General features: G+C 41.7%; 1 protein-coding gene across 1 annotated transcript in view; it reads right to left on the bottom strand.

Moving 5' to 3' along the window:
• LOC139741240 (fidgetin-like protein 1) overlaps positions 1-16,792 on the bottom strand; it is a 33,236-nt gene extending 16,444 nt beyond the window's left edge. The window contains exons 1-7 of the mRNA XM_071651838.1: positions 16,696-16,792; positions 15,577-16,095; positions 5,369-5,417; positions 4,101-4,277; positions 2,257-2,342; positions 502-555; positions 69-151 (exon numbers count right to left, since the gene is read on the bottom strand). Coding sequence (XP_071507939.1) covers positions 69-151; positions 502-555; positions 2,257-2,342; positions 4,101-4,277; positions 5,369-5,417; positions 15,577-16,095; positions 16,696-16,792 — 1,065 coding nt within the window. The remainder of the gene's footprint in view (positions 1-68; positions 152-501; positions 556-2,256; positions 2,343-4,100; positions 4,278-5,368; positions 5,418-15,576; positions 16,096-16,695) is intronic.
• Positions 16,793-20,883: the final 4,091 nt, after the last annotated feature.

Raw genomic sequence — 20,883 nt, forward strand, 5'->3', positions numbered from 1 at the left:
TACACACCAAGACCTCACAAGCCAGAGATCAATTATCATCTTAAAGTCACAAACTACATGTGCCTTACCTCTGATGTCTTCAGCAGAGCTTTCACACAGTCCATGTTCTTCACATTATCCACAGTCAGACATGATTTCCACTCGCTACTCTCTGAGAAAAACAAAGACAGAAATTGAAGAATACACTAAGAGGGACAGGTAACCTTACATATCTCAGTTCAAGGTCATTCTACTAATTATGTGTCTTCAGATCCTCACGGAATCATTCTCACATTTAAGAGATTTCAACTAATAATGGGAAATGCCGGGAAATGAATAGAATTCTCACAAAATATGGTCATATACAAGTTCAAAACATGACAGGTTTGACATAATTCCACTATCTCTTTCATCAATCTTTTTTTAATCAAATATTGCTTGCATGCATTGCAAGTATGAAGTATACATGATCAAAAAAAGTCCCTCTAATTAGGTGCAGTCATAAAATCATACGTAACTTACCATTAGCATGACTTCCAGATAAAGCGAGAGCACCATCTGCAAAATTGTTCAGACCTGTTAAAGAAACAAAGCACAATTTGCAATCATGAGAATGTCTGTGGAGTGATGGTAGCTGTTCTGTTTATGGGGGGGGGGGGGGTATCAAGGATAGTGCACATGGTTGGATCTGTGGTACCTCAGCCCCCATTCCACAGCCCCTGCTTTACAATAGTTATGTTCAGACGGCAGGCCCTAACCTCGAGGTTTAGCTCTTGCCCCCTAACTACGACGTGTGTCCACACGACGAATCTTAACCTCGAGGTTACGAAACCTCGAGGTTAAGCTTCTGCCCCCCGTAACTACGAGTGGGTCCCACTCGATGTTAAAACCACAAAAGCGGAAGTTTCAGCCCACACTGCTAACAAGGCGTCTATTTATTCTATAGTCCACCCTGTCGGACTCACTTACACTGCAGAGATAGCACTGCACTGATGACTTTATGCCTTTATGAAGATATTCGTCAAAAACATTTTTTTAGCGTCGGAGAAGAATATAGAATACAGTAGCGAGTTTGACGTGTTCAGTTTCAGAGATCAAGCGCATGGGAAGAAAAGATGATGTTGTTGTGTCGTGCGTCATAGGTTTTTCACGTGTAGTGTATTTGTGGTGTACGTTTGGGAGGTTGACCCAGAAGCAGAGGGAAATTGTGGGGGCTGGAGTTTACGGCGAGGTCACTCTTTACTTCGAGTTCGTTGTTTTTTGTGTCCACACGGTGCTTAACTACGAGTGGGGACCCCCCACGGCTCGTGGTTAGAGCGCTAACCATAAGATTTCTCGTGGCTCGAAACATCGAGCAAACCTCGAGGTTTGCTAACTACGAGTGCGTCTTCACGGTCCCTAACTACAAGCTCTAACCTCGAAGTTTCCTAACTTCGAGGTTAAGGGCTCCCGTCTGAACGTAACTATTTTATGCAACTGATTTATTCTACATACAGTTCTAAATACTAATATTCTTTTAGTTTCCAAAATTACTGTTCAAGTGGTGTAAATTTAAGCCACGTTTTAAGGCAGTCAAGCACAAAAATGCACTTCCTAAGAATAACTGCAGGGATTCACAATGGTAACAATGGGATAATTCTTAAACTCTGTTAAAGCACATGTACTTTCTTCACTGGAACATACATATTTTTTATTCATAACATTCTTTATTTCTTCATACTTCAAAAAGCATATTCCATGGTTAGTACTTGCCCAGAGGCAGGTAAGCACACGGAAATACAGTACAGTGTTACAATACAAGACAACTACAAGAATACAAAAACAGTTGCAAACAAAGATTAAACATAAGATGAAACTGCCTCAGAGCAAAAATTAAAAAAGACAATACTGATATTATTCATATCTATGTTATAATCAAGTTGGTATCAAACAAGAATTCTGGGCACTCATCCAATTATACGAGGCAACCAAATTTTGATACAAATGCATGTATTTACTCATTAAGTCCGCTTATACAGTTACACGCCCAATATCATACAAAAGGGGGAAGCTGTCTGATCTGTTAAACATCAATACATGAATCCAAACATTATGTGGAAAAATCTTTTTTAAAGAAATATGCACAGCCATGCACTTATGTGTGTGTGCATGTGTGTGCTTGTGTATTTTAATACAGGGATGTATAATGTACAATATGTGTGTATGCACATTTGTTAAACAAGAAAGTTTCAAACAATGTTGTCAGTCAAAGTGACTGGCAATCCCAGAGTTGTTTACCACTTTCTGGACTGCTGCAATCAACAACGAAGGAGTAGAGGTCAGCAAAATGTGTTTTCAGCTGTCTGCACACATCCTTGGACAGTCTGGATGAAAGGGAGATAAGATTACTGAAGATCAGACATCATGATGAAATCAGATAATGGAGGAAGCTGAGTGAAATTTGAACTAGACTTCAAAATGATAGTGACAATAACAGACAATTCATTGTCAAAGTAAACCAACAGCTCTGAGGACATTATCTGAAGATATTAGTGATACCAACCATAGATATCAACCTTATACAAATGATGCACAGGATAGAGTGCGTTAGTGGAGGCGTATAGTGCACTCGAGGGTATTTACAATTGTGAAACATGTTGCACTACATTGTAAATACCCGAGAGTGAGCTACGCCTCCACTTAACGCCACGAAATAATCCTGTGCATCATTTGTTTTATAAAATGGGTCAAAAATTCGAAAACTAACAGCATTTTTCAGCGTTTTTCACGTACCTTTGTGGGTCAAGACGTCCGAAGATGTTCGTCCCAAACATTTACGCACGTCGCACACAGAAATCCCGCACATACAGTATAAGTATGATGGGGGTTGGGTTTCCGGACACTTAAGTTCCCGCATGAAAACTTACTTATTTTACATAGAAGATGCACCCTTTACCTTAAAGACTTGATATAGACTCCTCATATAGGCCTACTAGACAACATACTCTGAAAACGGCGTGAGAATTAACCTGCTAAATCGTTGGATTTGCCCTTCAAAGTGACTCCATGTATGCGTCCGGTCCCACAACGCTAGGTCTACTGTACTGTACAAAGTGTAGTTGTACGTATATAAGAGTATACATACGCCACACATGTTGACATGTTATGCACAAGGGAAGAAAGGCCGGCCGGCCGGCAGCCCGAACTAGAAGTTGTTTACAGGATTGACAGCGCGTATGCATGCAATTCAAAGGAGCCGCCGCGCGCACAGACGATCGGCAATAGGATTTAACACGCAGTGCAATGGGACTAGAATAAAGGAAGCACACGTGACTCATTTCAGCGCTTCCTATTGGCTACATTCTTGAACCCATTTTATAATAGCTATTAGTGATACCAACCTTAGATATCGCAACTATGGTAGCGTAGTCTATAAAGTAAAACTTCACCTTCATCAAGGTGCATCATACAAGCTATCAACAGCATGATGATGACGACCATTTTCTCTCCTGAATACAATTATAGTTGAAATAACAAAATAGGTCTTGTGGATTTCTGACTGCGAGCCCTGAAATTTAGAACATACACTTCTCGTTAGCAAACTGAAATTGTATTACTGCAGCAATATCTTATATTTCTTTTGCATAATGTGTGCATTTTAGAGCAAAAATGCTGGCATTGGAGAACTATATTTTCCCCTTTAACTTTTTTTCTTTAAACAATAGGACACAAACTACACAAGAAGTATGACAGTATGACTTAAATCTACTGTGCTTAGTGAAAATGGGTGCTCGAGGGAGTGTGAAAACTGTTCTTGATTTCTGTTGCTATCCAGGAACAAGTCATTACTGAAGCTTTGGTGTTGGAAAAATAGGTACGGGTACATCAATGCAAATTGTTATCTTTTGCAATAAAAACAACTTAACACTATAATCATTAATTTAAATTCCATCAGAATCGATCAGTAGACATTCCCAAAAGTAACTATCCATTCCAGTATGATAGTACTATAAAGTCAATCATTTATTGGACATCTCTATTTCAGTAATAAGTGTACATAATGTATGCATGTACACTCCTTGAAAGCAATAAAGCCAGAACCTACAGATTGACACAAAAATTAATTTTTCTTTTCCTCTTACCCATGAGTGACTGAAGCGGTGTGAAGCTGGTTCAGAATTCCCCGCAGGGAGTCAGCATGTACGCGTGGCTGTGGGACAGAACTTTTCGTCTTGAAGAGGCAGCGCTGCCACTTGTTCAAAGAGTAGGCTTCTTCCGTGCCATCAGTGTGATTTTCGGGTACAGCCATTTTCCTTTCCCTATGAGCAGATTCCAGATGTGGAAATATGAATGTCATGGATTGGTGCAAAAGGTACACAAGTAGAGAGAATGGGAAAAAATGAGCTTCCAGCAAATGAAATGATAAAGATTTTGAGCAATTGCTTTAGGGCCTCTGTGCCTCCAGTAGGCCTACTATAGAAGAGGATATTTTTTGTGCAAGTAATTTTTAGTGCTCGGCGGGTTATAATGATATTTGTGTGTTTTTATATTCATGTAAACAAAACATTAGATAGTGTTACATATCACAAGCAAAAATTTTAGCATGCTTTTATTTTCGTGCTACAATATGTAGTTTCTGGTTATATAAAATTTATGTGAAATTTTCAATTTTATAGTAGAACTACCAAGTTATTCACTTCAGGGCTGTATGCCTAGGTGAATATCAGTAACTATGTTCAGTCACCTCTGCCCATAAATTTGAACCAGGAACTCTCAAGGCAAAGTATATTTACACACTACTACTACTACATGCACAATAGCAATTAGTATTATTGTATATTTTAATGAATTGCACCAATTCCTTTTAAACGTCATGTTTTACTGAAGCTACGAGTACACATAGGTCGGTAGGTGACAAAATGCTACTGTCAGATTATAGAATTACTATTGGATTATTTCACAGAGATTGATTACTGGCCGTCAGTGTCGACTGTGTCAAATAAGAGCTGGGGGTGAGAAAACTATCACTATTTGAGATGGGAAAATTGTGCCACTGGGAGACAGAAAAAGACCTGGCTGCACCATAACATTATCTGATTTGATCAACGGGCAGAAACCCAATGTGGAACCAGAGAAACTGGACACCATCTCACCAGCCCATGTTATTCAGGAAGCGACATACTGTATACGCTGTTATTTCCGCGTACAGATATTTTTGCAAATGACAAGGCCATAGGCATTTTAGTGAGATGTTGTTTTTGCGAATTGACGCCGACGCTTAAGTTAATGCACTATTAACAGGGCGCATGGAGACATTTTCGTGTGTTGTTAAATTCGCGATACAACTGTGATTCGCAAAAAATCGTGAAAATAACAGCTTATACAGTAGTTCTAGAATCAAGTCAGTTACCACAAGGATATAACTGTGAATAACTGCGGGCTGTTGGTGGAGAGCAAATCTAGGAGCCCATGAAAAAATCATCAACAATAACAGCAATAGAAACAATTAGATATCGATCATGTCAAATACTGTATACGCCGAATATTTCGCGAGGTTTTAATTTTCGCGAATTTCACGAGTCAGCTGCTATTCGCGAAATTAAAAACACGCGAAAATATTGACTCTAATACCGATATGAATGTGATGTACACATATACATTTCTCTGTTCAGTACATGACTCCACGATCTCGAATTTAACCACTCGCAAAATTGTCGGGAAGTCCTGATTCGCGAAAATTTAGACTCGTGAAATATATGGCGTATACAGTAATGGGCAGTATCAGTCATCAAATGGATCTGAAATCAAGCACATACAAAACTGTGATTCTTTGATGAACAAATTGAATGAACTAAAAATGTTTTGGAATGTGATCTGGATATTATTATGTTACTACCGTAAAGATTGTATAAGATTGAGACTGTTGAAAGAAGTGCAACGAAACTGGTCCTGGATGGGGGGGGGGGGGGGGGGGGGGTGTTCAAGGGTCAGTGATCTCCTCCTTCCCTCCCCCCCCCCCCTACAGTAGAATATGTTTCCAAGCCTCTTTGTAACTCTAAACTGGGAACAGCACGTCAAAGTGCTATGGAACCTCAACTCAGCAGTTTCTATTAAATGTGCTTGCTAGCAAAGAGCTTTTGCTCGCAAGTAATTGCTTGTTTTAATGCATATGGACTCAAGCAAAAGGCTAGCACAAGCAAATGCTAGTTTCTATGCATACAGCCTAAAATACTGACACAGGAGAATCCATTGATGTGAACAGACTTTTAAAAGAGATTTGACTCTGTGCCACATTTTTTACTTTAAAAAAAAAAGTAGCATCATTTGGAATTGGTGGTCAACTACTCTCCTGGATTCAAGCTTTCCTGTCTGATAGAGTGCAGAGAGCCACAGTGGATGGATTTATATCAAAGTGGACCGATTTGACGAGTGATATTCCAAAGGGAAGTGTGTTGGGGCCCACCTAGCCTATAATCTAGGCAGAGGATGCAGCCATTGTCTTTGCTGTCATGTTAAATGTTTGATGCAGAGAGACTAAATTGTCTTTGCTATGCAATATGTCTGATGTGGCAAGATTACGAACAGTGGAAGCATCCACCACCTATATCCACTCGTCTTGCTTTAGTTGTTGATTCTTATTATTGACTACGAATTGGTGGCAGTTTTTCATATGAAAATATTCAAAGTCGAGAATAAGAAAATAGCGACTAAAAAGCAAGACCAGTGGATATAGGCAGTGGATGCTTCGCATGCATCCACTGTTTGTAGTCTCCCCACATCAGGCATATTGCTTTATAGCAGAGAAGATGGTCTCGCTGCATCAGACGTTTAGTGTGACAGTAAAGACCATAGCTGCATCCTCCGCTTATAGGTTAGGGCCCACCTTATTTGTCACGTCTAACGACCTGCCGGATATAACATCTAGCCATGCTCAGCCATAGGCCCTACACTGCACACTGATGACGCCAAAGTTTATGCACTAATAAGGGACCAGGATTCTTGTCAACAACTTCAAGAGAACTTTAGTCCAGTATCTCTCACTGGTCAATCATTTGGCAACTACAAAATATCATGTTGAAGTATAAAACACTCCATCTGGGGAAAAAAAGACTATCCCAAAGGGGCTTACATTATTATAGAAGACAGACCATTGGAATATATTGTACGTTGTATGTCCCTAATGAAAGAGATCTGAGAGTTACCATTGATAGGGAACTTTCTTTTCAGAGACATGCATCACAGCTGCAATACAAAAATCTTACCAGATGTTGGGTCTCATGAAGCAAGATTTTTTATCGTATTTTTATCAAGTGGCACAATATGCAGACTATACATTGTACGATCCTCATCTTGAGTACTGCCAATGTTTCATGGAGTCCAATACACATTGTATTTGTAACTGATGGCCATATTTGAGATTGACTGCAAGGCTGACAACATAAAGCAATGAACTTGATCCCTGGTTAGTGGTGAGAGCTCATTGTCTTGTTCAGATAGACTTCAGCAACTGAACCTGTTTTCTCTCTACTATCACTGTAAGCTCTCAGCCTCTGTGAGAGGGGTGATACGATTCAAGTGTAGGGACCTACAACATTTTTCATCCTAGCATGGACAAAAAAACCCTAAGCATTTTTAAGAAAACAGAGTACCGGTATTAAATCAGCATACCCATGGTCATCCCATAAAGCTTTTCAGCATTCCTTGTAATCTGAATATCAGAAACAGTTTTTTTTCAGCAAACAAACTGTTAATGGACTTGGTCTGCTAGAGTTTCCTTTATGCTTCAGTTACACCTTTGCCTAAACTGCTGCATATTGCTGCACTTTGCAGGGGTAGATCAATATACAGCCATACCCAGGGATAAGTGGCAATTTTGAAGGTTGCAGTCACATTATTGTGTATACAGCTTGTAAACATGCTGCCTGCACAAGAACTGCGTACCGTTGCCTGTGATCGCCTATTACCTCGCTCCAGCTTGTTGCTGCTCATAGCAGTATGATTCAATATGCAGGTTGCTTGCCATGTTGCGTATATAGCTCATTCTCTGGTCGGGCTGCTCGCTAACAGCTTGCACCATTGCAGTTAGTCTCGCTGCATCTCACTCTGTGTAATTCCCCTGCTTTAGCTCTAAGTCTGTTGGTCACACTGCTCTGTGCCAGCTCACTCTAAAGCGTAAAACAGCTCGCCATGGCTGCAGCAAAGTATGAATACAATGGGGCTTACATTTTGAAGGACTATAGGCATAAGCACCCTTGCCTTTGACCAGTCTCCGAAGTAACAACAAAAACTAAAACAAAACGAAAATAAAGTTGATGCTTCCTTCGGAGGAGTGAAAGCTTTGACTTTTGGTTTTACAAAATTGACTCACATTTTATCTTGCAATTTTATAAACTGCCTAGGCCTAACTAACAATGTCACTCTGTTCCTCTTGTTTGTTTTTTTTTTTTGTTTTTTTTTTTTGTTATGAAATGTTTTGGTGGTGATAGATCATAATTACGCATTTCATGTGTATTTTTTATTTATCTATTTTTTTTACTGTTCTCAAGATGTATGCAGTCTTGCAGGGAGGTGTGAGAGAGCTTTCTGCGTGGGCTTAATTATGATCCGTGAAAACGGCGTTTTACACAGAGTCTACAAGTGTAGGTTGTTTTGTCAGCATTGTTTCAATCGGGAAAGGGTTGGAAAACAAGAATAAACAAGCATCTACGTTTCTATAGATTTGCGTGACTGTGATATTTTAATTAACTCTTGATTTAATAAGAAAAGCTATAAATCACTTTTACAATTTCTCATGTGTGATTATAATTGCTTTCAATTAGATCTAGGCCCAATTATTTTGTCATGATTGTATATTGCGCTAAGTCACTAAATGTCGCTCACCATTGCTCGCTTTCCTGGTTGCCCCTCATATTGCTTGTAGGTGATTTGGCCTTGCGTTTGCTTGCGATAATTAAAAAAATTTTAAAACTTGTGAGCGACTAACGCAGGCCTTTGTGCTCTTCTGAATACCAAGTACATAGTGAGCACATTTCATTGCGCTTTTTGATTGGGTATGGCTTCGTATGTCTGTGTTCGGGCAATTATGCAACAAAATGCAAGCAAAATACGCACAGGTGTGAACGTACACATGTAGCATATAATATGTCACTGCTTCCAGTTCAGTTATTCTTAAGAATTGGTCTGAATAATTTTTAGTCTGACAATAAATTCATGCAGAACACACTCATACTCATAATTTGTAGAAAGTCTTCAGCATTGCAGATTTGACCGTGACATCCACATGACTACCCTTCCCTTCTGTATGTATAGATGATAATGATGATGAGAGACCAAAAGTATGGATAGCTTTCACTACTTTTGCATTATCATTGAAACTGTATAGATTTGTCTGTGGCATGACTGCATGCTCAAATTTCTGCAAGTCATCAGAAAGTAAATCTACGCGTAGTATCACATAGTGTTTATACCGCGACTACAGTGATTAAGTCTTGGAATAGACCCAATTTACTAACTACAGTGACTTCAGTGTGTATTATTGGTTCCCTATCTTCCATCACTCAACACATCATACAGAAGACCAAGGTTTCAACTTGTGTACTAACTACTACACTACTGTTAACTTACCCATAACCCCGGAGTGCTCCCTTGTACCAGGGAGGTGTATTAGAGAGAGATAGTCTCTCTTCCGCCTCCCTGCATGCTCATACAGTTGTAAACTGTCACAGTGACTGTAAGAGCCCAAACGCTGAACGCATTCAGGCAGTATAATGCACTTGTCAATTGTAGTCCCGACCCTTGGGTAACCGGGGATGGCCGGGACTTGCATCCCACTTGCAATTTTAGGATGTTACACCACCCGGCCAAGTCCCGGCCAAGTCCCGGCCAAGTCTCCGACAGGTCGGGCAAAATTTGAATGGAAATCCCCCGCTAAGTCCCCGACAGGCCGGGCAATATTTGTGCAGAAATCCCGCCCAAGTCCCCGACAGGCCGGGCAGTATTTGCGTAGAAATCTCAAGCAAAATCCGGCTCAATCCCGACCAAAATTCCCGCCCCAAATCCCTGCCATTTGGTTAGAGCAAATATCCCCCGACAAGCTCCGGTTTATTCCCCACCGACCTCCGGCCCCAAACAAAGCCCGGTCTATTCCCGACCCACTGGGGCAAAATAAGTGGACCTCCCTCGACAAAGCTTGGTCCATTCCCGACCCACCGCGGCAAAATAATTCAATTTCCCCCTGACAACACCCCGGTATATTCCCGACCCATCGGGGCAAAATAAGTGAATTTCCCCCGACAAAGGCCAGTCTATTCCCGAACAAACCGGGCGAAAAAAATGCTGAAATCCCCGGCCAACTTGGTTGCAAGTCCTGGCCATCCCCGGGTACCCAGGGGTTGGGATTACAATTGACAAATTGTGCATATACCCACTCCCTGCCCATGTCTACTAACCCTAACACTAAGTTCAAAGCCTAAAAGGTTAAAGTGAAAACTAAGTTTCGGTAAGTGCTTGAGAACCCGTCTAGCACCATTTCATTTTTGCTTGCAATATATCGAAAGAGTCCACTAAGAAACTTACCTGGCTGACGCGGTTTGCCGGAATGATGAGTCGGTTTGGAGTATTTTGAGAAAAATAATAATAGTAGGAAAACCGACTTTTATTCCAGAAGGCTCCAGACTAACTCGGTCTCGGGAAAAATTCGACCCTACTTCAGACAATTCACACACAGTTCGTGATCGCCACATTCTACTGGCCACTGCATAATACACCAAAATCGTGAGGCCTAACTCACGTGAACTGAATGGTCAGGAAAGTGCGTGCTAACGTATTCCTGTACAAAACAAAACAAAAATGACAGCGCGCCGTCCTCTCAGTTGCTGAGACGCGCGGTCTTTGGAGTTTTTGTTGTTGTTTATCAAGCGCCTTTGATTGTTTTAGAGGTGCTTGATAGGCGCACACTAATTTTGCATGCGCGCAAAAGAGGTTTTTGATGCGCGCGTTGTAACAACTCGGACCATTATACTGCGAGTAGCCAGAACACGAAGCGCTAGATAGTTTATACAGGCCGCTCCCATAGGACAACACTGTACAATCAGAGGGACAACCATTACAACTCATCCTGCCGTCAAAGCGAAGCCAAGTTATTCCCGAGTCCGAGTTTAGCCTGACCCCGTTTGGGGAAGTTCTGAGACTGAACCTTTTTGGTTAATATTTCGCATTTTCATCGTTACCCATCGAATATCTTGTAATAACATCGTTATCCTGCACATTTCCTAAGCATACGTTCACATTTGGGAGCGAAATTTGACAACTTTTGCAGCCGTACCAGAACTTTGTTTGGGCTTTAACTCAAGCCATGTTTGTTTTTTTGATTCTACAAAGCCATCAAAGTAAAATCTAATGACCGAAGAAGCGAAGTCTTGACATGACAGGATCACCTACCGTTGTAGCGCCTACAGTACAAGTACTATGAATATGATTGGGTATATGTACACCACATGTCGCCACCCTAAAGTTCAATGAGTGATTCTACAACGTTGTAATATCAAAACTGATTGGAAATCGGCTAGAAATGTAATCATATTGTGGAGAAACCTTTAGAGATTCCGATGCTGTCCTCAAATTACAATTTCAGGTCACCTTACAAGAATATCGCCACGAATCACGCGCGGTGTCAGTTTTCTCATGCTCATTTTTGGTACGCCAGATATCGCCACCCTCAAACTTTTATCGGGCTTTTGATGTGAAAAAACAATCATAATTCATCTGATTTTCACGTCACGAATGTTGAAAAATACCGTAGGTTCAGATCCCGATCCCACACACTCATTTTGGATATGACCTACGGATATCTTCGTCTAGTTCAGTCCGGGAAACCCGCTCACAAGGACCGCCCCATGTACGAGCACTGCCCCGCCTCAGGAGGCCCCCCAGAAGACTTCATGAGGCCTCCCGGGGGGGGGGGGGGGGGGGGGGGGGGGGGGGCCTCAAAAAAGAAGCCCCCCATTCACTTTTTATTCATCTCATATCTGACATATAAATTGTCGCAACTTCGCACGGTGATTTTTTGTTACACACACATGTCCACTATCCATGATGAAAAGAAGAAAAAATTCAGTCTGTTTTTGTGAGCGGGTTTCCCAGACTGAATTACATTGATGCATTCCATAGCAAAGAATAAGTGAAATTTTAAGAAAATTGGCTAATAGTAAATGCCAAATTTAAAACTCCAGAAAATCACAAATTTTTGCAATTTGATGCCTCTTTCCACCTTGTTTCTTAATGCAAATCAAACCAATGGCAAATGCATGTTCTCTGCTAACCACAGTAGCGACCCCAATACGGACCAATACATACTGTAACTATGTTACACTACAGCGCCCCGCGACGGAGTTAGTTCTCTGCGTATTATATTGCACCCATATCTCACCTACGCGCACTTTTGTCTTGCTTTGCGTGCAAGCAGCGAATTTATACGCGCTATGGCGATATGGGGCATGGTGGTGAGATGTGGCTTACCTACCATAGTCCATACTATCTATAAAATTTACTTCCGTATAGCCTAGTGATCTAGAACTTCTAGTCATATCATATCAGTTCGGGAAACCCACTCACAAGGGGGGCCCCTCCTTATAAGTAACCCGTCCCCCTTATAAGTAACCCCGTCCCCCTTATAAGTAACCCCCGGGGCACCCCTTATAAGGAGTCTCCACGCTTTTTTGCAATGCAACGCGAAAATGAAAGGACTGCGGCAATTCGCTTGATTATGTCCATAAAGCTTCACAAGTTTCCTAGTTACTCACGAAATTTGAGCAAAATCGGTTTGAGGCATCATATCTAAAATCATGGATTTAAATGCGATGTCAAACGACCCATGCGAATGCTGAAATGCGAGCGATTACTGGCGTGAGTGTCGCCAGGCGCGGCGGCGCGGCAATGCTAGAGTGCAGACGTGGCGACTGAGTACAATTACTCAGTCGCCACGTCTGCACTCAAGCATTGCCGCGCCGCCTCGCCTGGCGACACTCACGCCAGTAATCGCTCGCATTTCAGCATTCGCATGGGTCGTTTGACATCGCATTTAAATCCATGATTTTAGATATGATGCCTCAAACCGATTTTGCTCAAATTTCGTGAGTAACTAGGAAACTTGTGAAGCTTTATGGACATAATCAAGCGAATTGCCGCAGTCCTTTCATTTTCGCGTTGCATTGCAAAAAAGCGTGGAGACTCCTTATAAGGGGTGCCCCGGGGGTTACTTATAAGGGGGACGGGGTTACTTATAAGGGGGACGGGTTACTTATAAGGAGGGGCCCCCCTTGTGAGTGGGTTTCCCGAACTGATATAGAACGTTCTACTGACACTACTGATGTCGATGATGATGACAAATGGCGCAATGAATGGCCACCGACTGATGATGGTGGAGATTACATTGTAAAATATATGACTGACAATAATGATGATGTTCTATGTACATAATGATGTAAAGTTAGGCCTCCCTTAGTTAGCCTGACCAGACCGCTGTGGCGCACAGCGCTGTCGCTTCGCAACAGCGGCTGCGTGTAGTTAGGCCTCCCTATGTTGATGACATATGGGATTGTTTAACTACGACCAGCAGCCCCAACGTACAACGTACCCGCCGCAGAGCGGCGGGTCTCCGGGGCTAGCCTAGCTAGGGATTGTTATGTCCTGATGTCCGAGTGATGATCATGATGATGACATCATTCTCATTGATGATGTTGTAAGCCGGGTTAATGATGACGCTGACAGTCTCCAGTTGACGTTGCATAGATTTTATTGAACAAATCAAACAGTCTCAGTCTGCCGATACATGTATAAACTCCGCATTATCCTCAGCTACATGTCGAATACAGAGTGAATAACAGATACAGGCCTATTAACTATTCAACATAGCAGAGCTCATAGAGAATACGTTTGTATGTCCATTCTCTCTCAAGTGAAAGTGAAGAATCCAGAATCAATCAAATCTGCGTCATTATATTCACATGAAAAATAAAAGTTCCGTTGTGCCCATGCCAACCACACGCACACTGCGCCATTGGCATGGACACAACGCGCCTCAACGCATTGACGCAACAATAACATACCGCATATTTCCATTTACCACAAACTTCCCCGCGATTATATAACACAACCATGTGTTATATAATCCCAATTACATCATATTATTTTCATACCATTACACACAATAATACATAACGAAAAATTCCCCGCTCTTCACATCAAATCATTACACTTTACAGCAATTCCATACAGAGCGGATTAACAGTAGATAATTACAAAAATATATTTCAGGAAAGCGTGTGTTCCCCGCTTTTCCAGTCAAATATACAAACGCGGAAATACTACAAAATCGAACATTATTTTTGAAATCTGCCAAAAGCTGAAACTCTTGAACCTTCCAAATTTACAGTAAATCATACAAATTCAGATACATGGCATAAAGGTTCGGGCGAAGAGAATAACACATCAATACGTCATCTTCAGTTCCGCTTCTATGTAAAGCTCAGTTGTTCCACATTGTCAGTTATGTACAGAATATCCTAGAAAACAATGCATAAAAACCCGTCAAACATGCCGTAACAGAACATGTTCTATACATTGTATACATCAATGTGTATAGTTCAAATTTATCAAGACGCAATATATAGACAAGTCTCTTAATACACATGCCAAATTCATACAACAACACAACAACTTCCCCGCGATTATATCATACGACCCGTATGATAATAATCGATTTTCTAAAAGTAATGTACTTCTCGATGAATCAATATAACACATATCACGAAATTCACAGTTGAAACAAAGTGAAGTCACAGAATGTTAGAATTCACAACTAACAAAAATAAGCTTCTCCGCTTTGATATACGGTAACTTCCCCGCTTTATGTGTCATATCGTCACAGTCGACAATTTGCTCATTGACAAAACTTCACACAAATTAAGGGATCATTCAAAGCATGAATTTTCGACCAACTATTCTCATTATCAAAAGTTCCTGACTCACTGAACAACTACTAATTGTCAGAATGCCACGTTGTTCAGCTTCAAACAAAACAATGAAAACAATGGCTATAGTTCCTTCATTTTTCCACGTATATACTAGTGATTTCAAATACTTTATCACTATTCCAGTATCATTAAAAACTTCTTATCAATCACATATCAATTAAAACAACCATATTATATTGATAATCATTTCTCGCATTGATATTGCATCTCTAAATGCGCATAATTCCTAATTCCATTGCTACTTGAGATGGTACACAAGTTTCAGCTGCAGTCATGAACGTATACACTGTAAGCGAATCAACTCACAACAAATTCCATGAACGGACAGCGGATTTCTAACCTGCAGCTACCAAGATTCCATGAAAATCCGGTCTCCAATTTGACTCCCAGGGCCCCCATACCGTTCCCTGAACATGACATCCATGCTTCCACATGTTACAGTTAGGTATGCATGCCTCCCTTGTTGCTACATTATTGACAACAATGTCACCATGAGAAATATTCTCCCCTTTTGAAATTGACCGCTCCTTTGGCGCTACGTTACTTCTTTGTGGCTGCACTTTTGCATGCTTTTGGACATCCTGACCTTCAAATGATAATTCGGGAACCCTCTTGGTACCCTCTCCTACAGGTTTTGCAATTAGAAGCACCCCAGCATCTAAATCCTTTGCATCAACCTGTTCATCACATGACTCATGTCTATGTCCCCCAGCATCAATTTCTGCACCACCCTCATCTACATCAACGCAACCCAGAATCTGCGATCCCCCATCCAAAAGAGTAGATATGGCATCCTCCTTCTCCTGTCCAGCTGTATCTGAGGAAAGATCTAACTGCTGAGCAACCGGGTCAGTGAACACTCCTTGTGTTCCAGCATCAGCACTCCCAGTTTTCAACCCATCCCCCTCTAGCATACAGTCTTCACGGAGAACTAACAGTGCTTCTCTCCTAAGCACTTCAAATCGGCCTCCCCTATTTTTCATGTGCAAACGCCTTAACAAAATTCGTTCTCTCTCATCCCGTGTTCCACTGACAAACTGATTTGACAGAGCTTCATCCCTAAGCTGCCTCAGAGCCGCAGCTTCCTTCTCATCGTCAGCAGCATCTACCAATTTGGCATAAAGACGCATGAGAGCCCTACTCAAGTCTGCCAAGTCTTCACTATCATGTTGAACACGATTATAGAACAAGCATCGCAAATAGTGAGAATTCTCTCGACTAAAACACAGACGGAGAGCTTTTACAATCTCTGTGAAACTCCTCCGCTTCTCGTCAGACAGACAATAAAGAATCTCCTCTCTTGCTGGCCCCGTGAGGTTGCTCACCAAAACCCAAGCCTTCTCCTCATCATTGAAATGGAAAGGTTCAATAATAAAATTGAATCCTTCCATCCAGTTAGAAAAAGGTGTTTCAGTGCCATCTTCACAATACCCACTAAACTTTTCAATCTGAGCATGGCCTAGAGCGAGATTTACACACAAATCTATTGCCTGTCGATATGATGACGAAGAGCAATTATCACTTTGCACAACCTTATAAACAAACTGTTCACACATGACTAATTACGCAGTTAAACTGACCAATTAAGACACGTCATTTTCAAACATGAAACGTAATGCCCAAATGGCATCATAGGTCAAAATCTGCCTGAAGTCCTATCGGTTTAAACGAAAGTTATCAAATACTTGTTCAGTGCCTGAGATACCATCAGCTCCAACCGTCACATCCTGATCGATGTCCTGCTGCGGGTCCTGTGCCCAGCAGGTCTCCTCAGAGCGAAACGTGGATCGTTCTTCCGTCATACTCGAGGCTGTTATTCGGTGATCACGGTTCTTCAACTCGATGAACGGTCAGAACGTCTCAATCCGCCAGGCTGTCATCATCCCACTCCTGACACCATTTGTTGTAAGCCGGGTTAATGATGACGCTGACAGTCTCCAGTTGACGTTGCATAGATTTTATTGAACAAATCAAACAGTCTCAGTCTGCCGATACATGTATAAACTCCGCATTATCCTCAGCTACATGTCGAATACAGAGTGAATAACAGATACAGGCCTATTAACTATTCAACATAGCAGAGCTCATAGAGAATACGTTTGTATGTCCATTCTCTCTCAAGTGAAAGTGAAGAATCCAGAATCAATCAAATCTGCGTCATTATATTCACATGAAAAATAAAAGTTCCGTTGTGCCCATGCCAACCACACGCACACTGCGCCATTGGCATGGACACAACGCGCCTCAACGCATTGACGCAACAATAACATACCGCATATTTCCATTTACCACAATGACAGTGTTTATAAGATCTAGTTTAGTGTATCTTTCTTACTTACCAGATCACTAAATAGATCTTACTCTTAGCCTGGCGCCTTGCCCTTGGCTTGGAGGTACCAGCAGTATACACAGTGCAGTGGTGGCAAGAGTAGTATACTACTAGTATTGGATCAGGAATCAGGATCAGTGTCCCCTACATCAACATACAGTCAGCGACAGTCGGTGATAGTGAGTGAGCGGTCTAATTAGGCTCGTAAACTGCATGCAGTAGTCATGGTAGTTGTTTTATGCAGGAAGCTACACTACTGGACCGTGATTGAGGTGTACGGATTACTGACTATAATATAGGGATACTCTTTGCATGCTAGATGCTGTGAACTGTGTGATTCGATTCGTATTAAACACCGCGCCATTCATTCATTCGGATAACCTTGCGCAATCTCAACAACCAACATCTTTGATGAGGGCGCCAGTCCCGAAGCTCCGTCCGCGCGATACGTGCCGCGAGCGCGATCATACATGACGATTGTGCATGCCTGTCAAGCAGGTGTTCACGCGTGGGCCGTGAGAGGATGGACTGGACTCACATGTTGCGTGTGCGTGGATGGCTTCTTGGAATCTTTTGACTGCTTCATGTGTTCTTCCGTGAGCGCTCGCTCGTTCGGTCGGACTGTATGCAGTGTACATGTACTCGTAGTTATGTAGCAGCTAGCTAGCTAGCCAGGCATAATACGAAGAAGGTCATTCGCGATCTCACTGCTTGCTGCTGCATGCTGATGTGCGAGCTTGGTGCCTTGACTGTGAGTGTTGTATCCATTGCAACTGGCTGACGAGCATTACCAAAGTAAGTTTATTATTATTTTCTCATTTCTTCCCAATGATATGCATCTCTGATATGCTGTGAGCGGCGCTACTGTGGAAGGGAAAAATCTGAAGAGAAAGGCAAGAGAACACGGCGGCCAACGGCAAGGTGCTTTATACGATATACGGACGGTGCCAAGGACAGCAATTCTAACCTAGCACCATGCCAGTGTGTAGCAAGGGCCAAGGTCAAAGTCAAACTTCAAAGCAAAAGGGGCAATTCCGCGGTTGGTAACGTTACATTTAAACAAATTTAGATATTCATTTTTACTACTAAATCCTCATTTATTCATTTCAAGTAAAAATCATGTTAAAAACATGTTCATCCTTCCCATATTTATGATTCTAGCTCAGTTCGGGAAACCCACTCACAAGGGGGGCCCCTCCTTATAAGTAACCCGTCCCCCTTATAAGTAACCCCGTCCCCCTTATAAGTAACCCCCGGGGCACCCCTTATAAGGAGTCTCCACGCTTTTTTGCAATGCAACGCGAAAATGAAAGGACTGCGGCAATTCGCTTGATTATGTCCATAAAGCTTCACAAGTTTCCTAGTTACTCACGAAATTTGAGCAAAATCGGTTTGAGGCATCATATCTAAAATCATGGATTTAAATGCGATGTCAAACGACCCATGCGAATGCTGAAATGCGAGCGACTACTGGCGTGAGTGTCGCCAGGCGCGGCGGCGCGGCAATGCTTGAGTGCAGACGTGGCGACTAGGTACATGTACTCAGTCGCCACGTCTGCACTCAAGCATTGCCGCGCCGCCGCGCCTGGCGACACTCACGCCAGTAATCGCTCGCATTTCAGCATTCGCATGGGTCGTTTGACATCGCATTTAAATCCATGATTTTAGATATGATGCCTCAAACCGATTTTGCTCAAATTTCGTGAGTAACTAGGAAACTTGTGAAGCTTTATGGACATAATCAAGCGAATTGCCGCAGTCCTTTCATTTTCGCGTTGCATTGCAAAAAAGCGTGGAGACTCCTTATAAGGGGTGCCCCGGGGGTTACTTATAAGGGGGACGGGGTTACTTATAAGGGGGACGGGTTACTTATAAGGAGGGGCCCCCCTTGTGAGTGGGTTTCCCGAACTGAGCTGTTAGAAAAGAATAAAAAAAAAATCAATAATGAAATAAAATAAAATAAAATCCAATCAATATTTAAGAATTGCTAATTAGTATATGCTATGTATGGGATCGGGATGGCAGCTAACCTGTTAGTTAAAAGGGCAGGTTAGTAACATTACGAAAAAAGGACATGACAAAAAAAATCAATGTCTTGCTAGTCTTGTAACAAAAAGTGTGCAGAAATTCAAGGTACTTCAAACAAAGTGTTGCATTAATTTCAATTATTGCATCATGACTAATGTTCACGCAAATATTTTTAGCATTTCGACCAATAATTTATTAGCTAGACTAGACCTAACTTTTTCGTTAGACCCCCAAAACTTAAGCATGGTTTAGTAACGTTACATTTGTCCGAAGTAATTCCGCAGGTCATTTCACCCTTTTGTAATTGACGAAATGTCGCATGACTTCTGGAGTATTCAAATGTATTCATCGTTTACCCTTTAGCAAAACTTTGAGAAAAATTTTTCAAAGGAACCCTCTTTAATTTACATTTAAGTGAATTTTAGCATCCCCAGTCCCACGTGTACATTTTAAACGATGGTTTCAGATCTCGCAAAACCAATAAATATGAAAAATAAAATCTACTGAATTTGAAAGCCCTTTATGATTGGTGAACATCCATGGCATTAGCTGTTACCTAAATTAAGGAGTAAGATAAAGAGGCACATTTCTTTTATCCATTTCATGTCCACCTATTAACTGTGGAATTGCCCAAAAGGAGTGACTCAAAGTGATTTTTTTAATTTATTTATATGTGTGCAAGCAGTCCAAAAACAGGGTAAGTAACAATGTTACTGACAGCTGGCGATTTCAACATCATGCATGAGAGGAAATCAGTGAGAAAAAGGTTAGCACTTACACTTAAAAAGATAAAATCGTTACCCCCGGCTTGTTCTTACGAAATACAGGAAATATTTACGGTCTGGTGCCATATTCCATTCGGCTTCCGGCCTCTTGGAATATGGCACCAGACCATGGCGTATATATATTATTTGCCCGTATTTCGTGAACAAGCAGGGGGTAACTAATAGTATCTTGTCGTCAGGGCTATCCTGGGTATTGGGGGCTAAATTACTAGTACCGGTATTTTAGGTTTCTATTATAAACTTCAGCACAGCCCCTGGCCCCAACCAAACCCTAACTAAGCTCTAACCCTACACTCTATTAATCTATTCAGTCCGGGAAATCCACTCATTAGGGGTTTTCTGTCTCACAAGGCACTCTCCCCCACATGAGCACCCACCTCTGGGGTACTCAAGAGGCCCCTCCCCGCAGTGCTCATGAGGTCTCCTCTTCACTTCTTATCCATCCCACATCTTGATGGTCGCAAGTTCACATTGTGATTTGTTGTTACACACACATGTCCACTCTCCATGATGAAAAGAAGAAAAAATTCTGTCAGTTCTTTCTGACGAAAATTGAGTGTTAATCAACCGATATGCAGTGATCCTCCGAAGCATGAGAGCCTTGCGGGTTCACCATCGGCCTGATGTGACTCAAAATTTTCAGTGCTTTTTTCTGTGACTCTCACCTCTCCATGCACAAATCACTATCAGCCCCATGAAACTGAAGTCTGACATCATTTTACAAATATATTCGTAAAGAGTCACTGTTTAA

Source organism: Diadema antillarum, unplaced genomic scaffold, assembly GCF_040938485.1.
Source record: "Diadema antillarum isolate AM-2024a unplaced genomic scaffold, OU_Dant_1.0 seq00000911_RagTag, whole genome shotgun sequence".
Classification (NCBI taxonomy): Eukaryota; Metazoa; Echinodermata; class Echinoidea; order Diadematoida; family Diadematidae; genus Diadema; species Diadema antillarum.